This window comes from Girardinichthys multiradiatus, chromosome 13 (assembly GCF_021462225.1).
Source record: "Girardinichthys multiradiatus isolate DD_20200921_A chromosome 13, DD_fGirMul_XY1, whole genome shotgun sequence".
Classification (NCBI taxonomy): Eukaryota; Metazoa; Chordata; class Actinopteri; order Cyprinodontiformes; family Goodeidae; genus Girardinichthys; species Girardinichthys multiradiatus.
The window spans coordinates 20,517,424-20,536,564 of record NC_061806.1 but is presented as its reverse complement, the minus strand read 5'-3'; the positions used below and the strand labels follow the sequence as shown (position 1 = coordinate 20,536,564).

General features: G+C 39.7%; 2 protein-coding genes across 2 annotated transcripts; both read left to right on the top strand.

Annotated features, from left to right (window-relative positions):
* Nucleotides 1-11,891: 11,891 nt before the first annotated feature.
* LOC124879872 (pancreas transcription factor 1 subunit alpha) lies at nt 11,892-13,071 on the top strand. The gene has a single exon (XM_047384673.1). It carries the CDS (start codon nt 12,207-12,209, stop codon nt 12,648-12,650), a length of 444 nt encoding a protein of 147 aa, XP_047240629.1. The 5' UTR covers nt 11,892-12,206; the 3' UTR covers nt 12,651-13,071.
* Nucleotides 13,072-16,532: 3,461 nt separating this feature from the next.
* twist1a (twist family bHLH transcription factor 1a) lies at nt 16,533-18,433 on the top strand. The gene is made up of 2 exons (XM_047384147.1): nt 16,533-17,288; nt 17,976-18,433. Exon 1 carries the CDS (start codon nt 16,710-16,712, stop codon nt 17,253-17,255), a length of 546 nt encoding a protein of 181 aa, XP_047240103.1. The 5' UTR covers nt 16,533-16,709; the 3' UTR covers nt 17,256-17,288; nt 17,976-18,433.
* The last annotated feature ends 708 nt before the right edge of the window (nt 18,434-19,141 follow it).

Below are 19,141 nucleotides of genomic sequence, written 5' to 3'. Positions count from 1 at the left end.
GTGTGGTCAGGTCGCCAGGCGCAGAAGGACTCAGGAACCAGGTTGTCGACGTAGAATTTGTGGAAGGTTCTCTAGGTGCTGTTCAGTGAGAGCTCGGGGCAAACAGGAATTAGTTTGGTGTGCAGACGCTTACGTTGGAGGGTGGACAGAGTAGGTAACAGGAAGCTACCAGCTTGATGCGAATCCAAACAAATACAGGAGATAGGAAACAAAGTTCTCAGAATGTAGGTAATCTTGGTTGTCCAGAAACTTCTGGACACGTAGTCAGTGCTTAGCAAAGTAAATCCAAAGTTCAGGGTTTCAATCTGCAAAGGAGCAAAAACAAAGTTACATGAGGTCAAAGAACAAAGCATAGACTTAGTGCTTGGCTGAGCTTGTTACCACTGAGGGCATAACACTCTGGCGTCAAAGTGCTGGCTGCCTCCTGCTTAAGTACTCCTCAAAGTAATCAGTAGAATAAGTCGCACCTGTCCACCAAGCACACCTAAAAACTCCAGCACCGTCTGAAAACACTGAGCACATGTAGCAATCACAAAAACACAAACACAACCCAGATCTTGACAAATTTATTGTAAATATGAACTAACAAAGGAGGCACAATAGGAACGGGAGAACATTGGCAACAATCACAAATAGAAACAGTTTGAGCAATTAAGTAAAAGGAATGCTCAGTCTAGCTTATAACTGCTGGGGATGAAGATTAGTGACATGCAAATCAGGTGAGTCCAATCAGTAGAATGTACTGCAGCTGAGAGGGGACCAGAAACAGGAGGAGCTGAGGGAAAATGACTGTTGAACACAAAAACAAAAACACAGGGTTCCTAGAATATTAACAGAAAAAAACTGAAAGAGCACCTATGGACTTTTACCCAAAATGAATACCTAAATTCATGAAAACACTTGAAGAGTTGTACACAAATCCAGGAATGTAAAAACTTAAGGAGAAACCTTATATCTAAAAACATAGAAACAATAACAAAAAATAATCAAAATTCAAAACCAAAGCCCATGGATCATGACACTGACAGACAGGTGACCTGTCCTGAACCCTACCCTTCAGTCTTACAAAGCTGCATTAAATTGTCATGTTTTATGTGGTGCAGGAAACAAACACAGGCAGCAAGCAGGCAGGAGCATACTAAAATGGTACATTTAATACAAATAAAGAAAACAAGGAGAGCTGAGTACCGCAGGCAACACCGAAAGAAAACATCAAGGAGCAACCTGACAAGGCATAAGGATGGTAACTGAAAAACCTGAAAATGGCTGAAAAACATGAGGAGCATATAGACACAGGGAGGGAGTAATCACTAGTTCAATGAACTAGTGAGACTGACTAATTGAATGTAGAGCAGCTGTTGGCAAGCATGAACTGAGCTACTGTGGGAGAATGGCTAGAAAATACTACAGAGAGAAGACAGGGATCAGTGGAGCTACAAGAAGAAAGACAGAACTTAGAAAAAACATTTAAAATTCAAATTATTATGACATAAACAGCTTTCAATTGTTGTAACAAGAAGGTACACCCTCTACCTCGCCTTTACCATGTTCTAAATTATGTGGGTCAAATTTAGGAGTTTAAGACCATGCACCTCATATTTTGTCATTCAGTTTCATCTATTAAATACATACGAAGTCAAAATTTAAAAAAACGTTTGTGAAAAGGCAAATTAAACTCTAAATCTATAAATACGTTCAAAATATGTGAAAGCATAGAATGCCAAGGGGGTGTACTTTCTTTTTACCATGTGTGTTGAGTGAGATTCTCTGGCTATGTCTGCCCTGTTTGGCCAGACTGGTAAGATTAATAAGCCTCGGTATTATAATGAGGAGATAAACTGTCTAGACTGTGTTCAAAATAAACTGGAACTCATACACTCACAACAATCTGGGAAGATGCCAAAGAAAAGACAGAAGGTTAAAAAACAGAAACGCTATTTCTTTTAATCTTAATTATTTTTATCGTATTAACATCAGCGGAGACAAGCCTAGTAAATGTAGCCTAGTAAAGTGTTAATGGCTAGAGAACAGTTACAGTGATTTATTGTGGAACAACAACCTAATGTAAAAAAAAATATTTTTTGTCACTCCCAATACCTTTTGCATATAAATCGAGTGCAAAGCAGAAAGAATGCAGAGCAGTATGAGGGTAGATGTTTTAAAAGGAAGAACACACACCGTTTGTCATCAGACCTGTAACTACAACCTTCCAAAACCACAGGAAAATAGATAAGCCAAAAGGGAGGAAAGAAAGAAAGAAAACTTATGGGACTGGAAAAAATGATCTCACATTTAGTCACGTAACTGTAAAGAACAATACCCAGGACGCAGCTAAATGTTTCACTCAAATATTTTTCTGAAGACCTTGTCAAACCACAGGGCAAAGCAGAGGGTACCTAAAGGCACAAGAGAAAGATGAAAAGAAATGTGGGTGGCCCATACTGCCGTTGTTGTAACCTACATTAGAACTAAAATCTGCAAAAGCACTTGGGGAAAAAAGCTCTCTTAATCACTGAACCACTGGCTGACTTTGCAGAAATCCTACTTTTATTTACTACAAACAGTATAAAATAATTACATTTACTATGAACAGAACAAAGCAACACACCTTTCACTGAGGACATGTCTAACATCTCATAATTAGTTAACACTTCATATTTAGACTCTAGCAAGAAATAGAACACAAAGATATGTTCTTACAAGGCCAGAAATAAGGTACAACTTAAACACTGAATAATGACTGACCAAAATTCTAAGATGTGAACTAAATCCAAAGAGGTTTCACCCATTTACATAAAAGTTTTGACCCTATCTGCTGTAGTTGCAAACTCACAAAAACACTGAATTACTGAATTAAATATTGTTTACTTGCCAGTGTGCTGGCTCAGTCATGAATAAATCTGTCTTTTTTTACTTGCTGAGTGGGTTAGTTAGTTGATTGTTTAATTGTGTGTTTGATTGGGTTGTAATTATGCTGTATTTACAACCAGGGGTGAAAGTAGTTTTAAATTCTTATATATATATATATATATCAATTGTTAAAGAACTGCCATGTATGAAAAAATGATAAACCATTTACTGAAGCATAACTTTTCATCTTCAGTTTCCATCTTTTCTTTTGAACAAAGAAGTTATTGTTCTCTGCATTGTGGTCAAGTTTTGATTTCATTTAAATAAAAAATTTGAAAGTTCGGTTGTTTTCGTGGTTTTTATTTAAAAGTCTTTAGATGGTAAGTGATTTATTGTTCGTCCTGTCCTAATGCAAGGGGCGTTTTTGTATGTCTGTGCACCACCTGTGTAAAATCTCCCAGTCCATTAAATCGAACGCACCAATCTCCTTGGCAACCGTTCTGTTTTGGAGGTAAGCGCGCATGCGCTCTCGTGTAGCGTATGTGAAATCTCTGGCCATAAACGGTGTTTTCGAGGTGAACTGTGTTGTAATTCAGCAAAATAACATGAAACACAACTAGTTACTCTCCCTGTGCTCTTAACTGGGGTATTTAGCAGCGAGCAGACAGACATTAAACGTAGCGGTGCTCGTTTTAAACGCTGGCCGTTTACAACAGCCTCGACCTCCGAAGGGAGAAAAGCAAAGCAGGAGCATTGAGGCTCCAGCATAGCTGAACAGTTCAGAAACTATTTGGAATGAGGGGAAAAAAGCTATACAGGTCCTTCTCAAAATATTAGCATATTGTGATAAAGTTCATTATTTTCCATAATGTAATTATGAAAATTTAACATTCATATATTTTAGATTCATTGCACACTAACTGAAATATTTCAGGTCTTGTACTGTCTTAATACAGATGATTTTGGCATACAGCTCATGAAAACCCAAAATTCCTATCTCACAAAATTAGCATATTTCATCCGACCAAAAAAAAAAAAAGTGTTTTTAATACAAAAAACGTCAACCTTCAAATAATCATGTACAGTTATGCACTCAATACTTGGTCGGGAATCCTTTGGCAGAAATGACTGCTTCAATGCGGCGTGGCATGGAGGCAATCAGCCTGTGGCACTGCTGAGGTCTTGTGGAGGCCCAGGATGCTTCGATAGCGGCCTTTAGCTCATCCAGAGTGTTGGGTCTTGAGTCTCTCAACGTTCTCTTCACAATATCCCACAGATTCTCTATGGGGTTCAGGTCAGGAGAGTTGGCAGGCCAATTGAGCACAGTGATACCATGGTCAGTAAACCATTTACCAGTGGTTTTGGCACTGTGAGCAGGTGCCAGGTCGTGCTGAAAAATGAAATCTTCATCTCCATAAAGCTTTTCAGCAGATGGAAGCATGAAGTGCTCCAAAATCTCCTGATAGCTAGCTGCATTGACCCTGCCCTTGATAAAACATAGTGGACCAACACCAGCAGCTGACACGGCACCCCAGACCATCACTGACTGTGGGTACTTGACACTGGACTTCTGGCATTTCCTTCTCCCCAGTCTTCCTCCAGACTCTGGCACCTTGATTTCCGAATGACATGCAGAATTTGCTTTCATCCGAAAAAAGTACTTTGGACCACTGAGCAACAGTCCAGTGCTGCTTCTCTGTAGCCCAGGTCAGGTGCTTCTGCCGCTGTTTCTGGTTCAAAAGTGGCTTGACCTGGGGAATGCGGCACCTGTAGCCCATTTCCTGCACACGCCTGTGCACAGTGGCTCTGGATGTTTCTACTCCAGACTCAGTCCACTGCTTCCGCAGGTCCCCCAAGGTCTGGAATCGGCCCTTCTCCACAATCTTCCTCAGGGTCCGGTCACTTCTTCTCGTTGTGCAGCGTTTTCTGCCACACTTTTTCCTTCCCACAGACTTCCCACTGAGGTGCCTTGATACAACACTCTGGGAACAGCCTATTTGTTCAGAAATTTCTTTCTGTGTCTTACCCTCTTGCTTGAGGGTGTCAATAGTGGCCTTCTGGACAGCAGTCAGGTCGGCAGTCTTACCCATGATTGGGGTTTTGAGTGATGAACCAGGCTGGGAGTTTTAAAGGCCTCAAGAATCTTTTACAGGTGTTTAGAGTTAACTCGTTGATTCAGATGATTAGGTTCATAGCTCGTTTAGAGACCCTTTTAATGATATGCTAATTTTGTGAGATAGGAATTTTGGGTTTTCATGAGCTGTATGCCAAAATCATCCGTATTAAGACAATAAAAGACCTGAAATATTTCAGTTAGTGTGCAATGAATCTAAAATATATGAATGATAAATATCATCATTACATTATGGAAAATAATGAACTTTATCACAATATGCTAATATTTTGAGAAGGACCTGTATTTATGTTTTAGACTGCCTGTTGATAGCGGGTCTGATGTTCTTTGTGTGATCGTGATTTTTTGCAGCCGTAACTGGTTCTGGATGACGGCTTCATAGCTGACAGCCGTTCCTCCCTCTTCCCTGTACTGTGTACCGGCGCAGTATCTTTTAGTGGTACGCAGTACCGGACCGTACCGGCTCACTTTCACCCCTGTTTACAATTGAATTATCAATGGTGGCAAACTAGGGGCATTTAAGGAATTCAAAGGACGTGAGTGGAGACAAAAAATAAAAAGGCTCCCAGTTAAATCCAGAATAAAATTTAAAATTTTCCTCCTCACATATAAAGCCCTAAATGATCAAGCTCCATCATACATCAGAGATCTGATTGTTCCATATATTCCTAACAGAGCACTTCGTTCTCACACTGGTGGTTTACTGGTGGTTCCTAGTCTCTAAAAGTAGACTGGGAGGCAGATACCTTAGTCATCAGGCTCCTCTCCTGTGGAACCAGCTCCCAGTTTTAGTCCGTGAGGCAGACACCCTGTCTACTTTTAAGGCTAGGCTTAAAACTTCCCTTTTTGATAAAGCTTATAGTTAGTTTAAAGCTTAGAGTGGCTTAGGTTATCCTGAGCTATTTCTATAATTATGCTGCTATGGGCTTAGACTGCTGGAGGACATAATGACCGCTTTCACTCACTCTGCTATATTTTCATCCCACTTTCCAATTTTATGTTATTTGCTGTTATTTCAGCTTTTAACTTTATGTTCTCTCTCTGTTTTTTCTCTTCCTAGAAGCTACATCTGGCCTGGCTCTGTGTTTAGCTGTGTCACCTTCCTGGAGGGGTACATTGGTCAAGCTGCTGCTGTCAACAACTTAATGCTCACCTTATACAGATGATCTACTGGACCCTGTCTTTCGGTGTTTAACCCTGTCTCTCCTAGACATAGCTACTGACTGAACTTCTACTGTGACTCTCTTTTATCCTCTAAACTTGAAAACTGGCTCAGCATTAATCTGCTTAGCTGTCTTTTGCTGCTAGATGAAACCACTAAAGAAGCTACTTCCATTTATGTTTTACTTTTCTTTCCTATAGAAATGCTCCTGGATCAGTGCTTCTGTGTTATTTTTCCTTCTCTGCTCTGTTCTCTCAAACTCTCAGTCGGTCGTGGCAGATTGCCGCTCACACTGAGCCTGGTTCTGGGGTAGGTTTATTCCTGTGAAAAGGGAGTTTTCCTCTCCACTGTTGCTACATGCATGCTCAGTATGAGGGATTGCTGCAAAGTCAACGCAAGCAACAGTCCACTGTCTCTACATGCTCATCCAGGAGGAGTAAAGGCTGCAAGTCACTGACTCAATGCAATCTGCTGGGTTTCCTTAAATAGAAAAACGTTTTAACCAATTTGAATAATAAACTGAATCCGACTGCACTGTTTGATAGTTAGAATTAATTGGAATGTATGTACCTGACTTGGAATCTGTATGATTTGATTGAATTGATTTTGTAAAGTGCCTTGAGACAACATGTGTTGTGAATTGGGGCTATATAAATAAACTGAATTGAATTGAATTGAAAATTAGAATTATTTTAAATACATTGTTCTTGTATAATAAATGGCAATTTATAATAAAAGTCACCCAAAGTGATAAGTAATATTATCGCTGCCCAGAGTTTTCTACATCCTTATTGCACATCCTAGCCCTTAGTCATCTAAATCAAATATATGATTTAGATGACCAAAAGCAATTGATTTATAGTTAATGGGTGTTTTATTTGGACTTCTGACTCTGGGTATTCTAGATGGCCTGCTCTGTAATTTACATACCAGATACAGTTAACTCTAATCAGCAACTGTTAAAATGGAAACAGGTTAATTTAATTTCACTACAGAATTCAGGATGATAAATCAACAAATGTACCGTGTCAAAAGTCATCTAAAGCTCTTTTACCTCTAGATATTTTAGCTATTTTACCTTAGCTGGAAGGAACACACTCAGCTGCCAGAATCCGATATGGAAAAAAAATATAAATCCTTGCTATCATATATAATGTCTACAGATGGACAAACAGATAAAAAATAACCATATTTCTAACAGTACTCACCACACCCAGTTTGTCTAGGACCACATTTTTCCATAAAACCTCACACATGCACTCAAACATAAAGACATACACACCTGTTTAACATGGGCCTTGGTGTTTTGGTTTGTCAACAGTTTTAGAGAAGAGCTGTAAAACAGTCAGATATCTGACTGAGAAGGCAAACACTCTACTGTTTATGCGAGATCTGTCGATGTTTTACTTCTTTATGCGCTCCATATTTCACAGCTTGTTTGTTTTTCAGTGCCACTGGTATCATGTTGAGCAATGAAAATCCCTGTCCTTGTGGAAAACATGAGTAAACACATGATATGGATATTATATCTGTGCAAGGAACAATCATAAGATTAACAGACTGTCACTTACATCCTTGTGTAAAAGACCAAAACACAATATGAAGTGATTACGGTGTGCTGATATTACCATTGTCATCCAGCTAAACTCAGATTTTAGCTGAGAATATAACTCTCTGCAGACATTAAATTTGTCACTTTGAAAACATACAGTAGACTGAAGAACTCAGGCTTTTAAAAAAACAAAAAAACAAACGGTTACTCAGACAGAAAGAAGGCCAGAGGTGAGTGTGGGTGGGTGTTTAGAGTAAACGAAATAGGTGCTGACGCAGTTATGGTTGGGTAGAGGAGGCAAATGGTGACATTTTTAGCAACATTGGACTGAAACAAATGTTTATTTAAAAAGGAAGAACTGAAGGCATGCCGCCGTTTTGCGAATGGGTGGGTGTATCTGTGTATGTGGTGAGGTCGGGAGGGAGGGGTTTAAGAAGATATATAATGTGGTATTGGAGTGTGTCCAAGCCATCAGCCCTATGTTTCACATGGACACCCAGCTGTGTAAACACCCAGTAACGGGCCACTGGCAAAAGAGCCCCACCAATCAGAGAAAGAGAGACATGGCATCAGACAAGTGGGACCGTGACTCAGCTTTTGGGGTGCAGAAAAAGGAAGAAATTAAGAGAAGGGATTCAGAGTGACACCATTAAGGAGAAACAGACAGGTCAAGGGTTAAACACATCTTCTCCACTCCCTCTTTCTGACTTGGACTCCTTTCTCTTCAGATTTCAGCCTTAATGCCATGAATTTGTTTGTGTGGAGAATGTGCACAAAGCAAGCAGTTAAAATGTTTTTTTTTTAAAGAGGAAAAACGTAGAGACAGGCAAGAGAGCTGAGCATTCAACATCAAGCACAAGGAAGAACGGAAGAAGCAACCAAAGGGGAACATCTTGAGTCTGATTTATTGTGGAGGTGGTCGACACATTTTGGCCGTACTCTGACAGCGAACTGAGCTCGGAGCCAGAGAAGTACAAGGAGACAGATTTACATTGTGAGAACAGCTCTGGCTCCTCTGCAGCAGCTCATCCGACACACACTGCTCTCTGGTGATCTCTATATTGAAAACCTTCAGTTTCCCCTGGGCAAAACCTCTGCACTTTGTGTAACAAGCATTTAACGTTTTTCTGTGTCTCAGTTGTTTGATATGATTTAGATTCCCTAAATACCACAAAATGGGTTTTTTTGTAAGCTGAATCCTTATGATTGCCTGATCCTTTTATTTTTCTGGAAAGCGTGGCAAGTATTTGTATTCACTTTGCTTTCCTCCTAAACAGTATCTCTTAAATAAAATCCTTTACAACCATTTGTGTTCATAAACACCCTAGATAGTAAATGCAATATACTCTTGTGTGTATTTTATAAATCCAAGTGTTCTGTAAAGCCCTCAGAGGTTTGTTGGAGAACGTTAGAAAATAAGCAGCATCGTGAAGAACAAAGAATGCATCAGGAAGGTCAGGCAGGAGGTTGTCTAGACATTGAAGTAGGTTAGGTTATAAAACAATGTTCCTGGGTTTGAACATCTCATGGAGTACTGTTCAATCCATCATCCAAAGTATGGCCCAACTGCAAACCTATAAAGACTTGGCCGTGAAACAAAGATGGAACTTTTGGTGTGAAGGAAAACAATACTGCGCATCACCTCGAACATGCCGTCCCGCCTGAGAAACATGGTGATGGCAGGATTATGATGTGGGGCTGCTTTTTCTTCAGCAGGGACAGAGAAGCTGTTCAGAATTGATAGGGAGATGGATGGAGCCAAATAAAGAACAATTTTAGGAGGAAAACCTGGTAGAGGCTGGAGACTTGCAGCTATATTTACAGCAAGTATTGATTTATGGGGGTTGAACACAAATGCACTCCACCATGTTCAGATTTTTATTTGAAAATCTTGTATCTTTTCTTCCACTTCACAATTTGGCATTGCATTGTGTTGGTCGGTCACATAAAACACCCCTAAAATACATTGTAGTTGTAACAAAATATGAAAAGGTTCATGGGGGATGAATACTTCTGCACGTCCCTGTACAACATTTAAAAATGTTCAAACTAATATTCAGACAGCTTTACCTGCTTTGTCAGCATGTTTGGATGGTTTCCTTAACTCGTGGTAAGAAATTAAGAGAATTAATTCCCTGAATTAAATATCTAGACCTCTTGAGAGGATTCTGTTTATAATGAATTTGTACATGTCACATGTTCAGTGTTCCCCTTCAACATATGCCACAAGACAACTATCATTAGTTTCAATTTGTGCAGCCAGTAATAAGAGAGCAGGACAGGAAATGAGCCATTATGAGTGTCTGTGTTTAGGTATGTCCTGACTAAAACTGGAAGAAACCCCTGTAGGTAGCTGTGGGAGTGTGTGTTGGGGGTGTGTGTGTGTGTCTTTGACTCTGTTTGCATGCTTCTTTTGGGGTTTTACTCCCTATTTAAGACCAATATTTGCTAAGCAGCCCCCGGGTGAGATTACCTCATATTCTTCGGCCCAGCTGTGCTTTCACAGCGTCTCCACAACAACCGACGGAATGTCCCGTCATGAGTGTCTGCCTGCCAGGAAAACACACAAAACGAAAGTGAGACAAAGATAAAGCCAGAGCAACATTGAGAAGATACACTTAAAATAAAAAAAAGGTTTAAATCATAAAAAGATGAAGACTTATGTCCTAGTTTTAAATGTACGTTGTCAGTACGTTATATAGCGCACTGTCCTGAAATTGCACCACATGTAAATGCAATATTTTTGGTTGAGGTAGTGAGTAAAATTAAAAGCATGCTGAAAATTTTGGTTATTTAATCCTTAAAGTGACACCTACTTAGATACAGGTAGAGGAAACTAGTGCAGTTCCTTATCAACCATATTATTTGTTGTTCAATGATTCAGGGGGGTATGTTTACAGTCTTCAACTCAGTGGAGTAAAATCCACCTCGAGCAATAAAACAGTTTTCAATGTTTTTTTATAGTCTGTGATATATTTTGCATGCTGAGCATTGATAGTCGCCAAATAGCAGGCAGTCATTTGGACAAGCATAGCTAATGGTTCCAAAAAGATACATAAACTCTGATTTTCTGTTTGATGGACGAACAAAACCATAGTTTTTTTTTTATATAAGTCATGACATAAAGCTCAAGATGCAAGAGAAATTGTAATGCAAATACACAACTGAGGTTCTATCATGGTGCAGAGCTGCACTGGTACATAATATATTAATTAAATCAAAGAACCAGAAACCAGAACTGCAAATCCAACAACACACATGTGTAATTATTGCAAGCAAATCCAAATTTAAAACATGAACACTAAACAGATTCTAAATGGGTCATTGCAAAAATGTCTTCAAACTTTAAATACGTAACAGAAAGCTGTAAGTACTGAATGGCTGGATGCAAGAAATTTTGAAGTCAGATGGTGGTGAATGGTTGTTTTCTCAATGCATATTCTACTGTTTTTGAGTAACCTTTTATTTAAATTTTAAATAATTTTATATAATTTATGGGCTTTTATAGCTCAAAATATTTCATATATGCAATCAAAGGATGTCAGTGTGTACAGTACCTTGCAAAGATTTAGATACTGCAAACCTACCAAGACATGGCTGTCCACCTAAGCTGACAGGAAAGAAAAAAGCAGCCAAGAGACCTGTGGTATCTCTGGAGGAGCTGCTGAGATCTACAGCTCAGGTGAGATATTCTGCTGGAGAGCATGACCAACTATGGGTCATGCTCTCCAAAAATCAGTCATTTATGGAACAGTGGCAAAAAAAATAATATGTAAAACTATGTACAATTTATTTGTACAAAAAATACAAACGTCCTCCTCAGAATTGGTGAAAAGCTAAACTAAACTCTATGCAAAATTATGTGAAAAATGAAGAGATTATTTTGCAGCTATCGCTAACAAGCATTAAAGCCCACAGTGATTCTCTCAGCAGTTCCTGCAGTGTGGACCCTTTTTTGCCCTGGGAACGGACAGCTATTTGCTTTGATTTGCAACAGAAAAAGCTTTTGACTGTCAGAGAATGTTCTGTTTGGTCTTCTCCAGGCCAGTTTAAGTGTTAAAAGTGTCATTATTTAGCAACCGAGGCCGAGAGAAGAGTGCAAACAAGACTGTGTGACCTTCTGCCAAGAGCCCCCGTTCTTCAGAAGCTCATTAAAGGCCTCCAGGGGGACAACGCATCAATTGGCAGAACCCTCCTGCTTCATCTCGGCCCTTTTAAAATAAGGACTAACTGGGATATAGATTCGATTTAGAAGCAGAGGTGGCATGAAAGATGTGGCGCTGTGAAGAGGTGTGGGTGACTTATTAAAGCTAAAAGAAAAGGCCCTTGGACTTTAGCCAAGTAGGATCTAACCCTGTGGAGAGCTGACGGGATATGTAGAAAGTTGGATGCACTTCTTGTGGTTTGGGGACCCCTTGAAAGACTTGACTGGAGTCTGATTTTCCACTTAACTGAACAGGAGCCAAACAAAAGAGACACCCCTGCGCACCGGCAGCTGTAGCCTGACCATGGACGTTCACGAATCCATGTTATTAAACTTTGTCAGTGACATGAACCTGATTGGGTTCACCCAGAAATGCGCTTTAGGAACAGAGGAGGAGCAGGTGGATATCGCCCCGTACTGTCCAAACAACCAGATGCGGCTGAGCGGCTCTTCTTGCTGCAGAGCCCCGCTTGACAGAGGGTGCATCGAGCACCCGATGAGCGGCTCACCGAGGTGCTGCAGCCGCGGAATTAACAGGTCAAAACGGAGGAGGATCGTTACCGGCGTCCAGCGGCAGGCAGCCAACGTGCGGGAAAGAAAGCGGATGTTCAGCCTGAATGAGGCGTTTGATGAGCTGAGAAGAAAGGTTCCCACCTTTGCATACGAGAAGAGGCTGTCCCGGATCGAAACGCTGCGACTGGCCATCGTCTACATCTCCTTCATGATGGACCTACTGGAGAACACCTGAGACAGACCAAATGTCTTTTTGGGACCCTAAACCGAATATAATTTGGGGATCCTCTTCTAAACCATCACCAACCACAGCCCCGACAATGTAATTTTTAAACTGTTCCAACTTGATTGAGTGTTGTGCAAGCCTACATTTCATGGTTTACCAATAGCCAAAAGGGGAGTTAATTCAATCACCGAATGTGTTTTGCTTGGCCATCCATTTCTACTGTACATAAACTGTAAAAAATGTCGTTTGTTTGAGTCACAGTGTTTTAATGTAAAACTCTGTTGAATCTAGGAGTGGTTGATTTAGTTGAAGATTGAAAATTGAGATTTATTGATTAAGTTTCAGGTATACAGACATCAGTACCAGAAATGAATGAACTATTCACATTAAATTATAAATATTTAAATAAAACGATACATTTTTGCCTGTAACAACTAGTAGGCTACATTTGTCAGTTCATTTAAATCCAAAACAAATTGAAAAACTGAACGCATTTTGAATTATTTTGGGTTTGCCTTATAAACATTTGTAGCAAATTTAGAAGTAGCCTCAATTTACACAAATACAACTACAAGCTTGAGGTTTGAACACGTGTTATTTGGATGACAAGTCATGCATTCATGAGGGCCCCCTACTGGCCTGGAGAAACTGGAAAGCACTAAGCACCAGCTTAGTGTGCTTTCGCCTCCGACCAGCTCTGCAAGTACCATCGTGCATATCCCCCATCCCCTCCCCCCAGATAGACTTCCTTCCAAAATTAATTATTTTTTTGTGTATTTCTTACAAAAACTCATCACCCCATCTTTGATCACAATCATAGAAAAAAGTATTCTGTTATTTGGTATTTAATTAATCGTTTCGGTGACCTCACTGGGTTTATTCTGTGCAAAGAAATTACTTCCTTCAATACTGTGAGATGGCCAGTCAATTATTTGCTATTGAAAACCTCTGATCTACATCAGAACTTCAAAAGCATTGACGCTTAAGATCATAATGTATGTTTCAGTACCTTGGAGAGTTACGCAGCCAACCTCCTCACCTGGCTTCTGCAGGGCAGGTAAGCAGCAAACGTTTTTTTCTCCATAATATGGTAATTGTGAGAAATATAATATTTGATAAAAGTGGGGAGAGATGAGTGTTTAATTCTTAGTGAATCTGCAGTAAAATCTAAGCCTCGATCACAGCCTATCTCTCACTCGATTTACACCTCAGCGTCACGCAGTGAATCTTGGATTTGCCTTTCAAATCTTTTGCCTTTCAAGATAATTTTCCGATAAGGCCCACAAGCACCTAACCCTCACCCACCCAAAACAGAAAAAAGATACAACCCGTATTTACTGTCAGTTTGTCTTTGCTTTCACCCACAATATTGTTCTATTAATTGTGACTAGAGCTCACTAGTTAAGTATGTGCACGATTGCTCTCATCTTCCTTCAACTTCCACTTTTACCTCATCTAGTATTTGCGCTATGCTCCAGCCCTATTTACGCGCCCCGCTGTGCGCACTGATCCGCCCCTAAGAGCAACCTTGGACGGGACGGATTTTCCTTTAAACCTGAGCTGCTGTGCCGGGATCCCCTGCGGGGAAGTCGGGCCTATTTAAGTGCATACCTCAACGCGGGGCAGCTGACGGGAAAATAAACACGTCGCTCTGCTTATAGGCGCAGGGACCTCTTGCTGGGACAACCTCCAGTGCTTCAGTGTTTTTTAACCACCACAGTTCCCTTCTGAGGCGTCTAGACCTAGCAGCACACCGAGACGTTAGAGGAGAAGCTATTTTCTGTTTATTTTGAATGTGAAAGAAAAACAAGGAGATCAAACTTTTGACGCCGGAGGATCTCTTGAGATTTGGAGAGAGCCTCTATTGTCATGAAAGAACTAAAAACTCATAATAATGTGATAATTTAAATAAAACCGAAATAAATACATTAAATACATTTGTACATTTATTAAATGCAGAATTTAAAATTAAATGTAAACTTTTAATTAAAACTGAATTCATTATATCTTAAAATCATATGTAAGTATTTCATTATTTATTTCAGAATTCCTTTTTTCTGAACAATGATAATGATAATAACAATATTTATTTATATTATTATTTCCTGTGCCTTGCTATAATATTTAAAGTGTCACTATTACTTATTAATGGGACTTTGTAACTCAACTGCAGACCAATCACCTTGTGTTTAGCAGTGTTAGGCCCGCCCACTGACTTTGAAGAGTAAAGTTTAAGATGAAAACAAATTCTGAATGTGCTTTAAAGTACATTTGGAATTTATCCATTCATTAATTGTATTTAATAGAGGTGAAATAATTGAATAAATACTGATAATATAAGTATATATATAGATATATGCATGCTTTTAAGATATCAGCAAATAATAAATGCATTATTTTCCCATTTATTTGTGTATCTAATAAATTTGTAAAAACGTAAATGATTAAATAAATGCATTATATATCTAATGTATGCATTTCCTTTTATTATTATGTAACAAATTTAGTGTTTTTTTAGCAAATTAATTGTGTCAAATTGTGGCACATTTGGCCTTAAAGGTAGGTGTATCTCAATAAATTGGAACATGATCAACAACCTCATTTATTGCAATAATTTACTTCAAAAAGTGAAACTCGTGTAGTATATTATATAGTTTTATTAGACACACAGTGATATGTTTTAAGCAATTATTTTTGTTTAATTTTGATGATTGTGGCTTACAGCTAATAAAAACGCAAAATTCAGTTTCTAAAAAAATCTGAATACTACATAAGTCCAAGAAAAAGAAACTGAATTTGTCATAAAGGAATGTTATGTTAATAGCCAAAATGTCATTTGTAGTTATTTGAGTCCTGTTTCTAAGCAAATTGTCAGAAAGTTTAGAAGAAAGAAAAAGTGTGTGGAAGCAACAGGGATAACTGCGGTCTTAAGAAAAATGTGAAGCCTAACCCATTTAAAATATTGGGAGACATTCACAAGGCATGAACTACAAGTCAAAGCTTTAACAGCAACACGATTTATTCAGGACGTGGGCTGCAACTGTCACTTTTCTTGTGTTACACCACTTGTGAACCAGAGACAATGGCAGAAGCATCTTACCTGGCTAAAGAGCTAAAGGACTGAAATATTGCCCAGGTAAAGTGTCATCATTTCCGATTAAAGTACATTTGCATTTAATTTTGAAATCAAAGTTCCTGGAGGAGGATTGGAGAGGACTCCAAGTTGCTTGATTTCTAGTATAAAGTTTCCACAGTTATGATTTGCAGGGTCATTTGCTGGTGTGTTTATCAATGCCAAAATTAAGTGCAGCTATAGGAAGGAAATTCACCTTTATGCTTCCCTCTGGTGACAAGCTTTGTGGAGATGCAGATTCCGTTTTTCAGCAGGACTTGGCATGTGCCCACATTGCCAAAAGTAACAGTATCTGGTTTAATGACTTTATGGTACCACTTGATTGCAAACTGGCCTGTCCCAAAGCCCATTAACAACATTGCCAAGAGGAAGATGAGAGACCCCACTGACTGAAGGCCGCTAGTAACCTGTACCCCAGACTGATGCACCTTCATGCATAAAAATATGGGAGTGGGTGCGCGGTGGTTTGGAGCCTTTCAATTTAAATTAATTTCACTTATTTTGTTAGTTTTCCATTAAGAATTGCGCAACGCTAAAAGAAAAAAAAAGAAATAATCTCCACGCAGCTATTGTTTGCACAATATGTGTGATTTAAGAACATTGCCCCACCACATCCTTCCACTTCTGTGTGGAGAGGCTTGCATGTTTTAAAGAGTTTTTCCAAAGTCTCCTTTTCCCGCAGTATTATATTACACCCCTCCTCTCCCAATCACAGAGTCCTCCCCAAAATCCTCCTGGCGTCTCCTCGCTATAAGAGCCTGGGGTCGTCCCAGCCTGGCAGATACCTCTACCTTTTTGTAGCGGACCAGATTTCATAATACATATCTAAAGTGCAGGCAACACGCCTTAATATTGCTCTGCTGTTTGATAATATTTGTTACAGCAAATTTCATTAGCCTCTACAATAGTCTAAAGAAAGTCCCTCTGAGAAGACGATGCGGGAAGACGACTCCTCCCCGATGGACAGCGCAGGGAACAGCGAGGAGGAGAGTGACCGTCAGCTGCCACGGAGAGGGGCGAGGAAGCGGCGGGCAGCGCGCAGGAGCACAGACGAGGAGGAGGAGGGGGGAGGCGTGGAGAGTCCCATCCGTGGCAAGAAAAAGTGCAGAAAGATCTGCGACGGAGGAGGAAGCGACGGCAGTGAGGCCAGCACCGGCAGCAGCCCCGCGCGCTCCTTCGACGACCTACAGACGCAGCGCGTGATGGCCAACATCCGCGAGCGGCAACGGACGCAGTCACTGAACGAAGCGTTCACGTCGTTACGTAAAATTATCCCCACCCTCCCGTCCGACAAGCTAAGCAAGATCCAGACGCTGAAGCTGGCGGCCCGCTACATCGACTTTCTGTGCCAGGTTCTGCAGAGCGACGAGCTGGACGCACGGGGGACCAGTTGTAGCTACGTGGCGCACGAGCGCTTGAGCTATGCGTTCTCGGTTTGGAGGATGGGGGGCGCGTGGTCCTTGTCAACAACTTCCCACTAGCTGGACCTGGGATGTCTTTGAAGAGACATCAGGGTAAGCTGGACACTTTCACATCCCAAACTGCAGGGACACATTGCGTGTTAAATAGAACCTTGACATATTTGAAGTCCAATGTCTTTGAGACACCTACTCAAACATTTATGGTGTTGCATTTGTTTCGAAAGGTGTAAACTGGGCTACTGACAATGCTGAAGCCTTATTTGGACAACAAATATTTAGTATTATCTGCGTAACACTGATAATGCAAAGAAAAGTATATTCACAGAAAATGGTCAAATATCATCTGCATAATATGCTATTTCAATACAAGCAAATTCATTTTCCTATCAAATACTTCACTTGCCAGGTTTTATAGTTTAATGGCTGTACAGAAACCTTTTGTTCAGTCGTTGCAAAACATTGTCTGCATGACATAGACTAAAAGTGCAAGTAAATACATATTCACTTTAATAAAGGATTCAGGAATACAACTTTTACAAGGCTTCATAGTTTACAAATACTAAATATTATTCCTATAGCATGCCCAATTAATGCAAGCAAAAGGATTTTTACCTGCAATATAATCTTTAGGCATACATCGCTCACCAGGGTTCATAGTTTAAAGACAGACTGTACAGAAACTTTATTTGGCCAAAAAATCACAAGATGTTATCATGAGTAAAATCAATGTTTGGTTACAGACATTTGTTTACTTACACAAAATGTATGTTTCTTTCACAGACTGAAGAACCAATGAATCAGGCCAAAGACAGCCGAGGCCCAGGATCAGTTGCTTTGCTTCAGTCCTCTGAGGAAAGCAGCCCTTTCACATTTCCCTTTGCATGGATTGTAATGTTTGCAAGGGGAGCACTTAGGACTGCCAGGATGGATATGAAGAAAGCGAGAGACCACTGCGACTATGAATGTTGTAAAAACAAAATGAGCCCCCGACGAACTGCTCTGTTTTGAAACATAAGAGAAGGACAATCAAGACAATCAACTCAACATTCCCTGTGACAGTGTTTCATGGAAAATTAAGTATTTTGTATTTATTTTTGTATGCAGGTATGAAATTCCTTCATCCTCTTTCTCCAATAAAGCTTATTTATTTTGATGATATTACAGTGTTTTGAATGGAAATCTTTTTTTGTATTGTAAATATTTGGTGATGTGTGGAATAAAGATAGAAATAAGCAATCTTTCATGTCTATCGGTTGTCTGTTAGTTTGTTTAAGCTTTTCCTGAGACTAAATAAACTGGACAATGACAGGGCTTTCACTTCAAACTCTTTTGGAATGATCTTAAGGTCTATGTAAACATTATTTTCATTGGTTGTTGATGAAACCCAAGAGAATTAAGGCAGAGTGGAGGAGGCAAAAGAAAACATCTCACACTGTTGGCATATTCAGCAGTGATTTCATGAGCTTAAGGATCTGGGAAAGCCATAATTATCTGGTGGTCTGTTTGAACACCGTGAATTCAGGACTGTGAAAGGCATATATGATATTTCCAGATGTCCTCTGAGCCCCAGACCAGCATTGGGGGAGGCCATTGCAGGTGTTACAGCAGCTAGATCTCAAGAGTTTTGACAGATAAGCATGCTCTGGTTTATAATGCAAATTGAATAGACCTTTGTAATTGAATATGTGAGTCATTTCCATTAAAAAGCTGAATTTAATGGCATAAAAACATGAAATGAAAGAAAAATGGAAAAACCTTTGAAAAACAGGTGTTAAAACACTTGTAGATCATGTAAATGCAATATAAAACCTTTGCAGTACTTTTATTCTTTGTGTATTTGTCAAAAGTTTTATTTAAAAGAATCCTACAAGCTAAGACAAACTACACCAAAAAATGGAGTAAATGTAATGATTTCCTAGGAAGAAGCATTTGACTTTGTGCAGAAT

Excerpts from the sequence above, each read along its gene's own strand:
- LOC124879872 (XM_047384673.1), top strand. The coding sequence starts at position 12,207 with ATGGACGTTCACGAATCCATGTTATTAAACTTTGTCAGTGACATGAAC.
- twist1a (XM_047384147.1), top strand. The coding sequence starts at position 16,710 with ATGCGGGAAGACGACTCCTCCCCGATGGACAGCGCAGGGAACAGCGAG.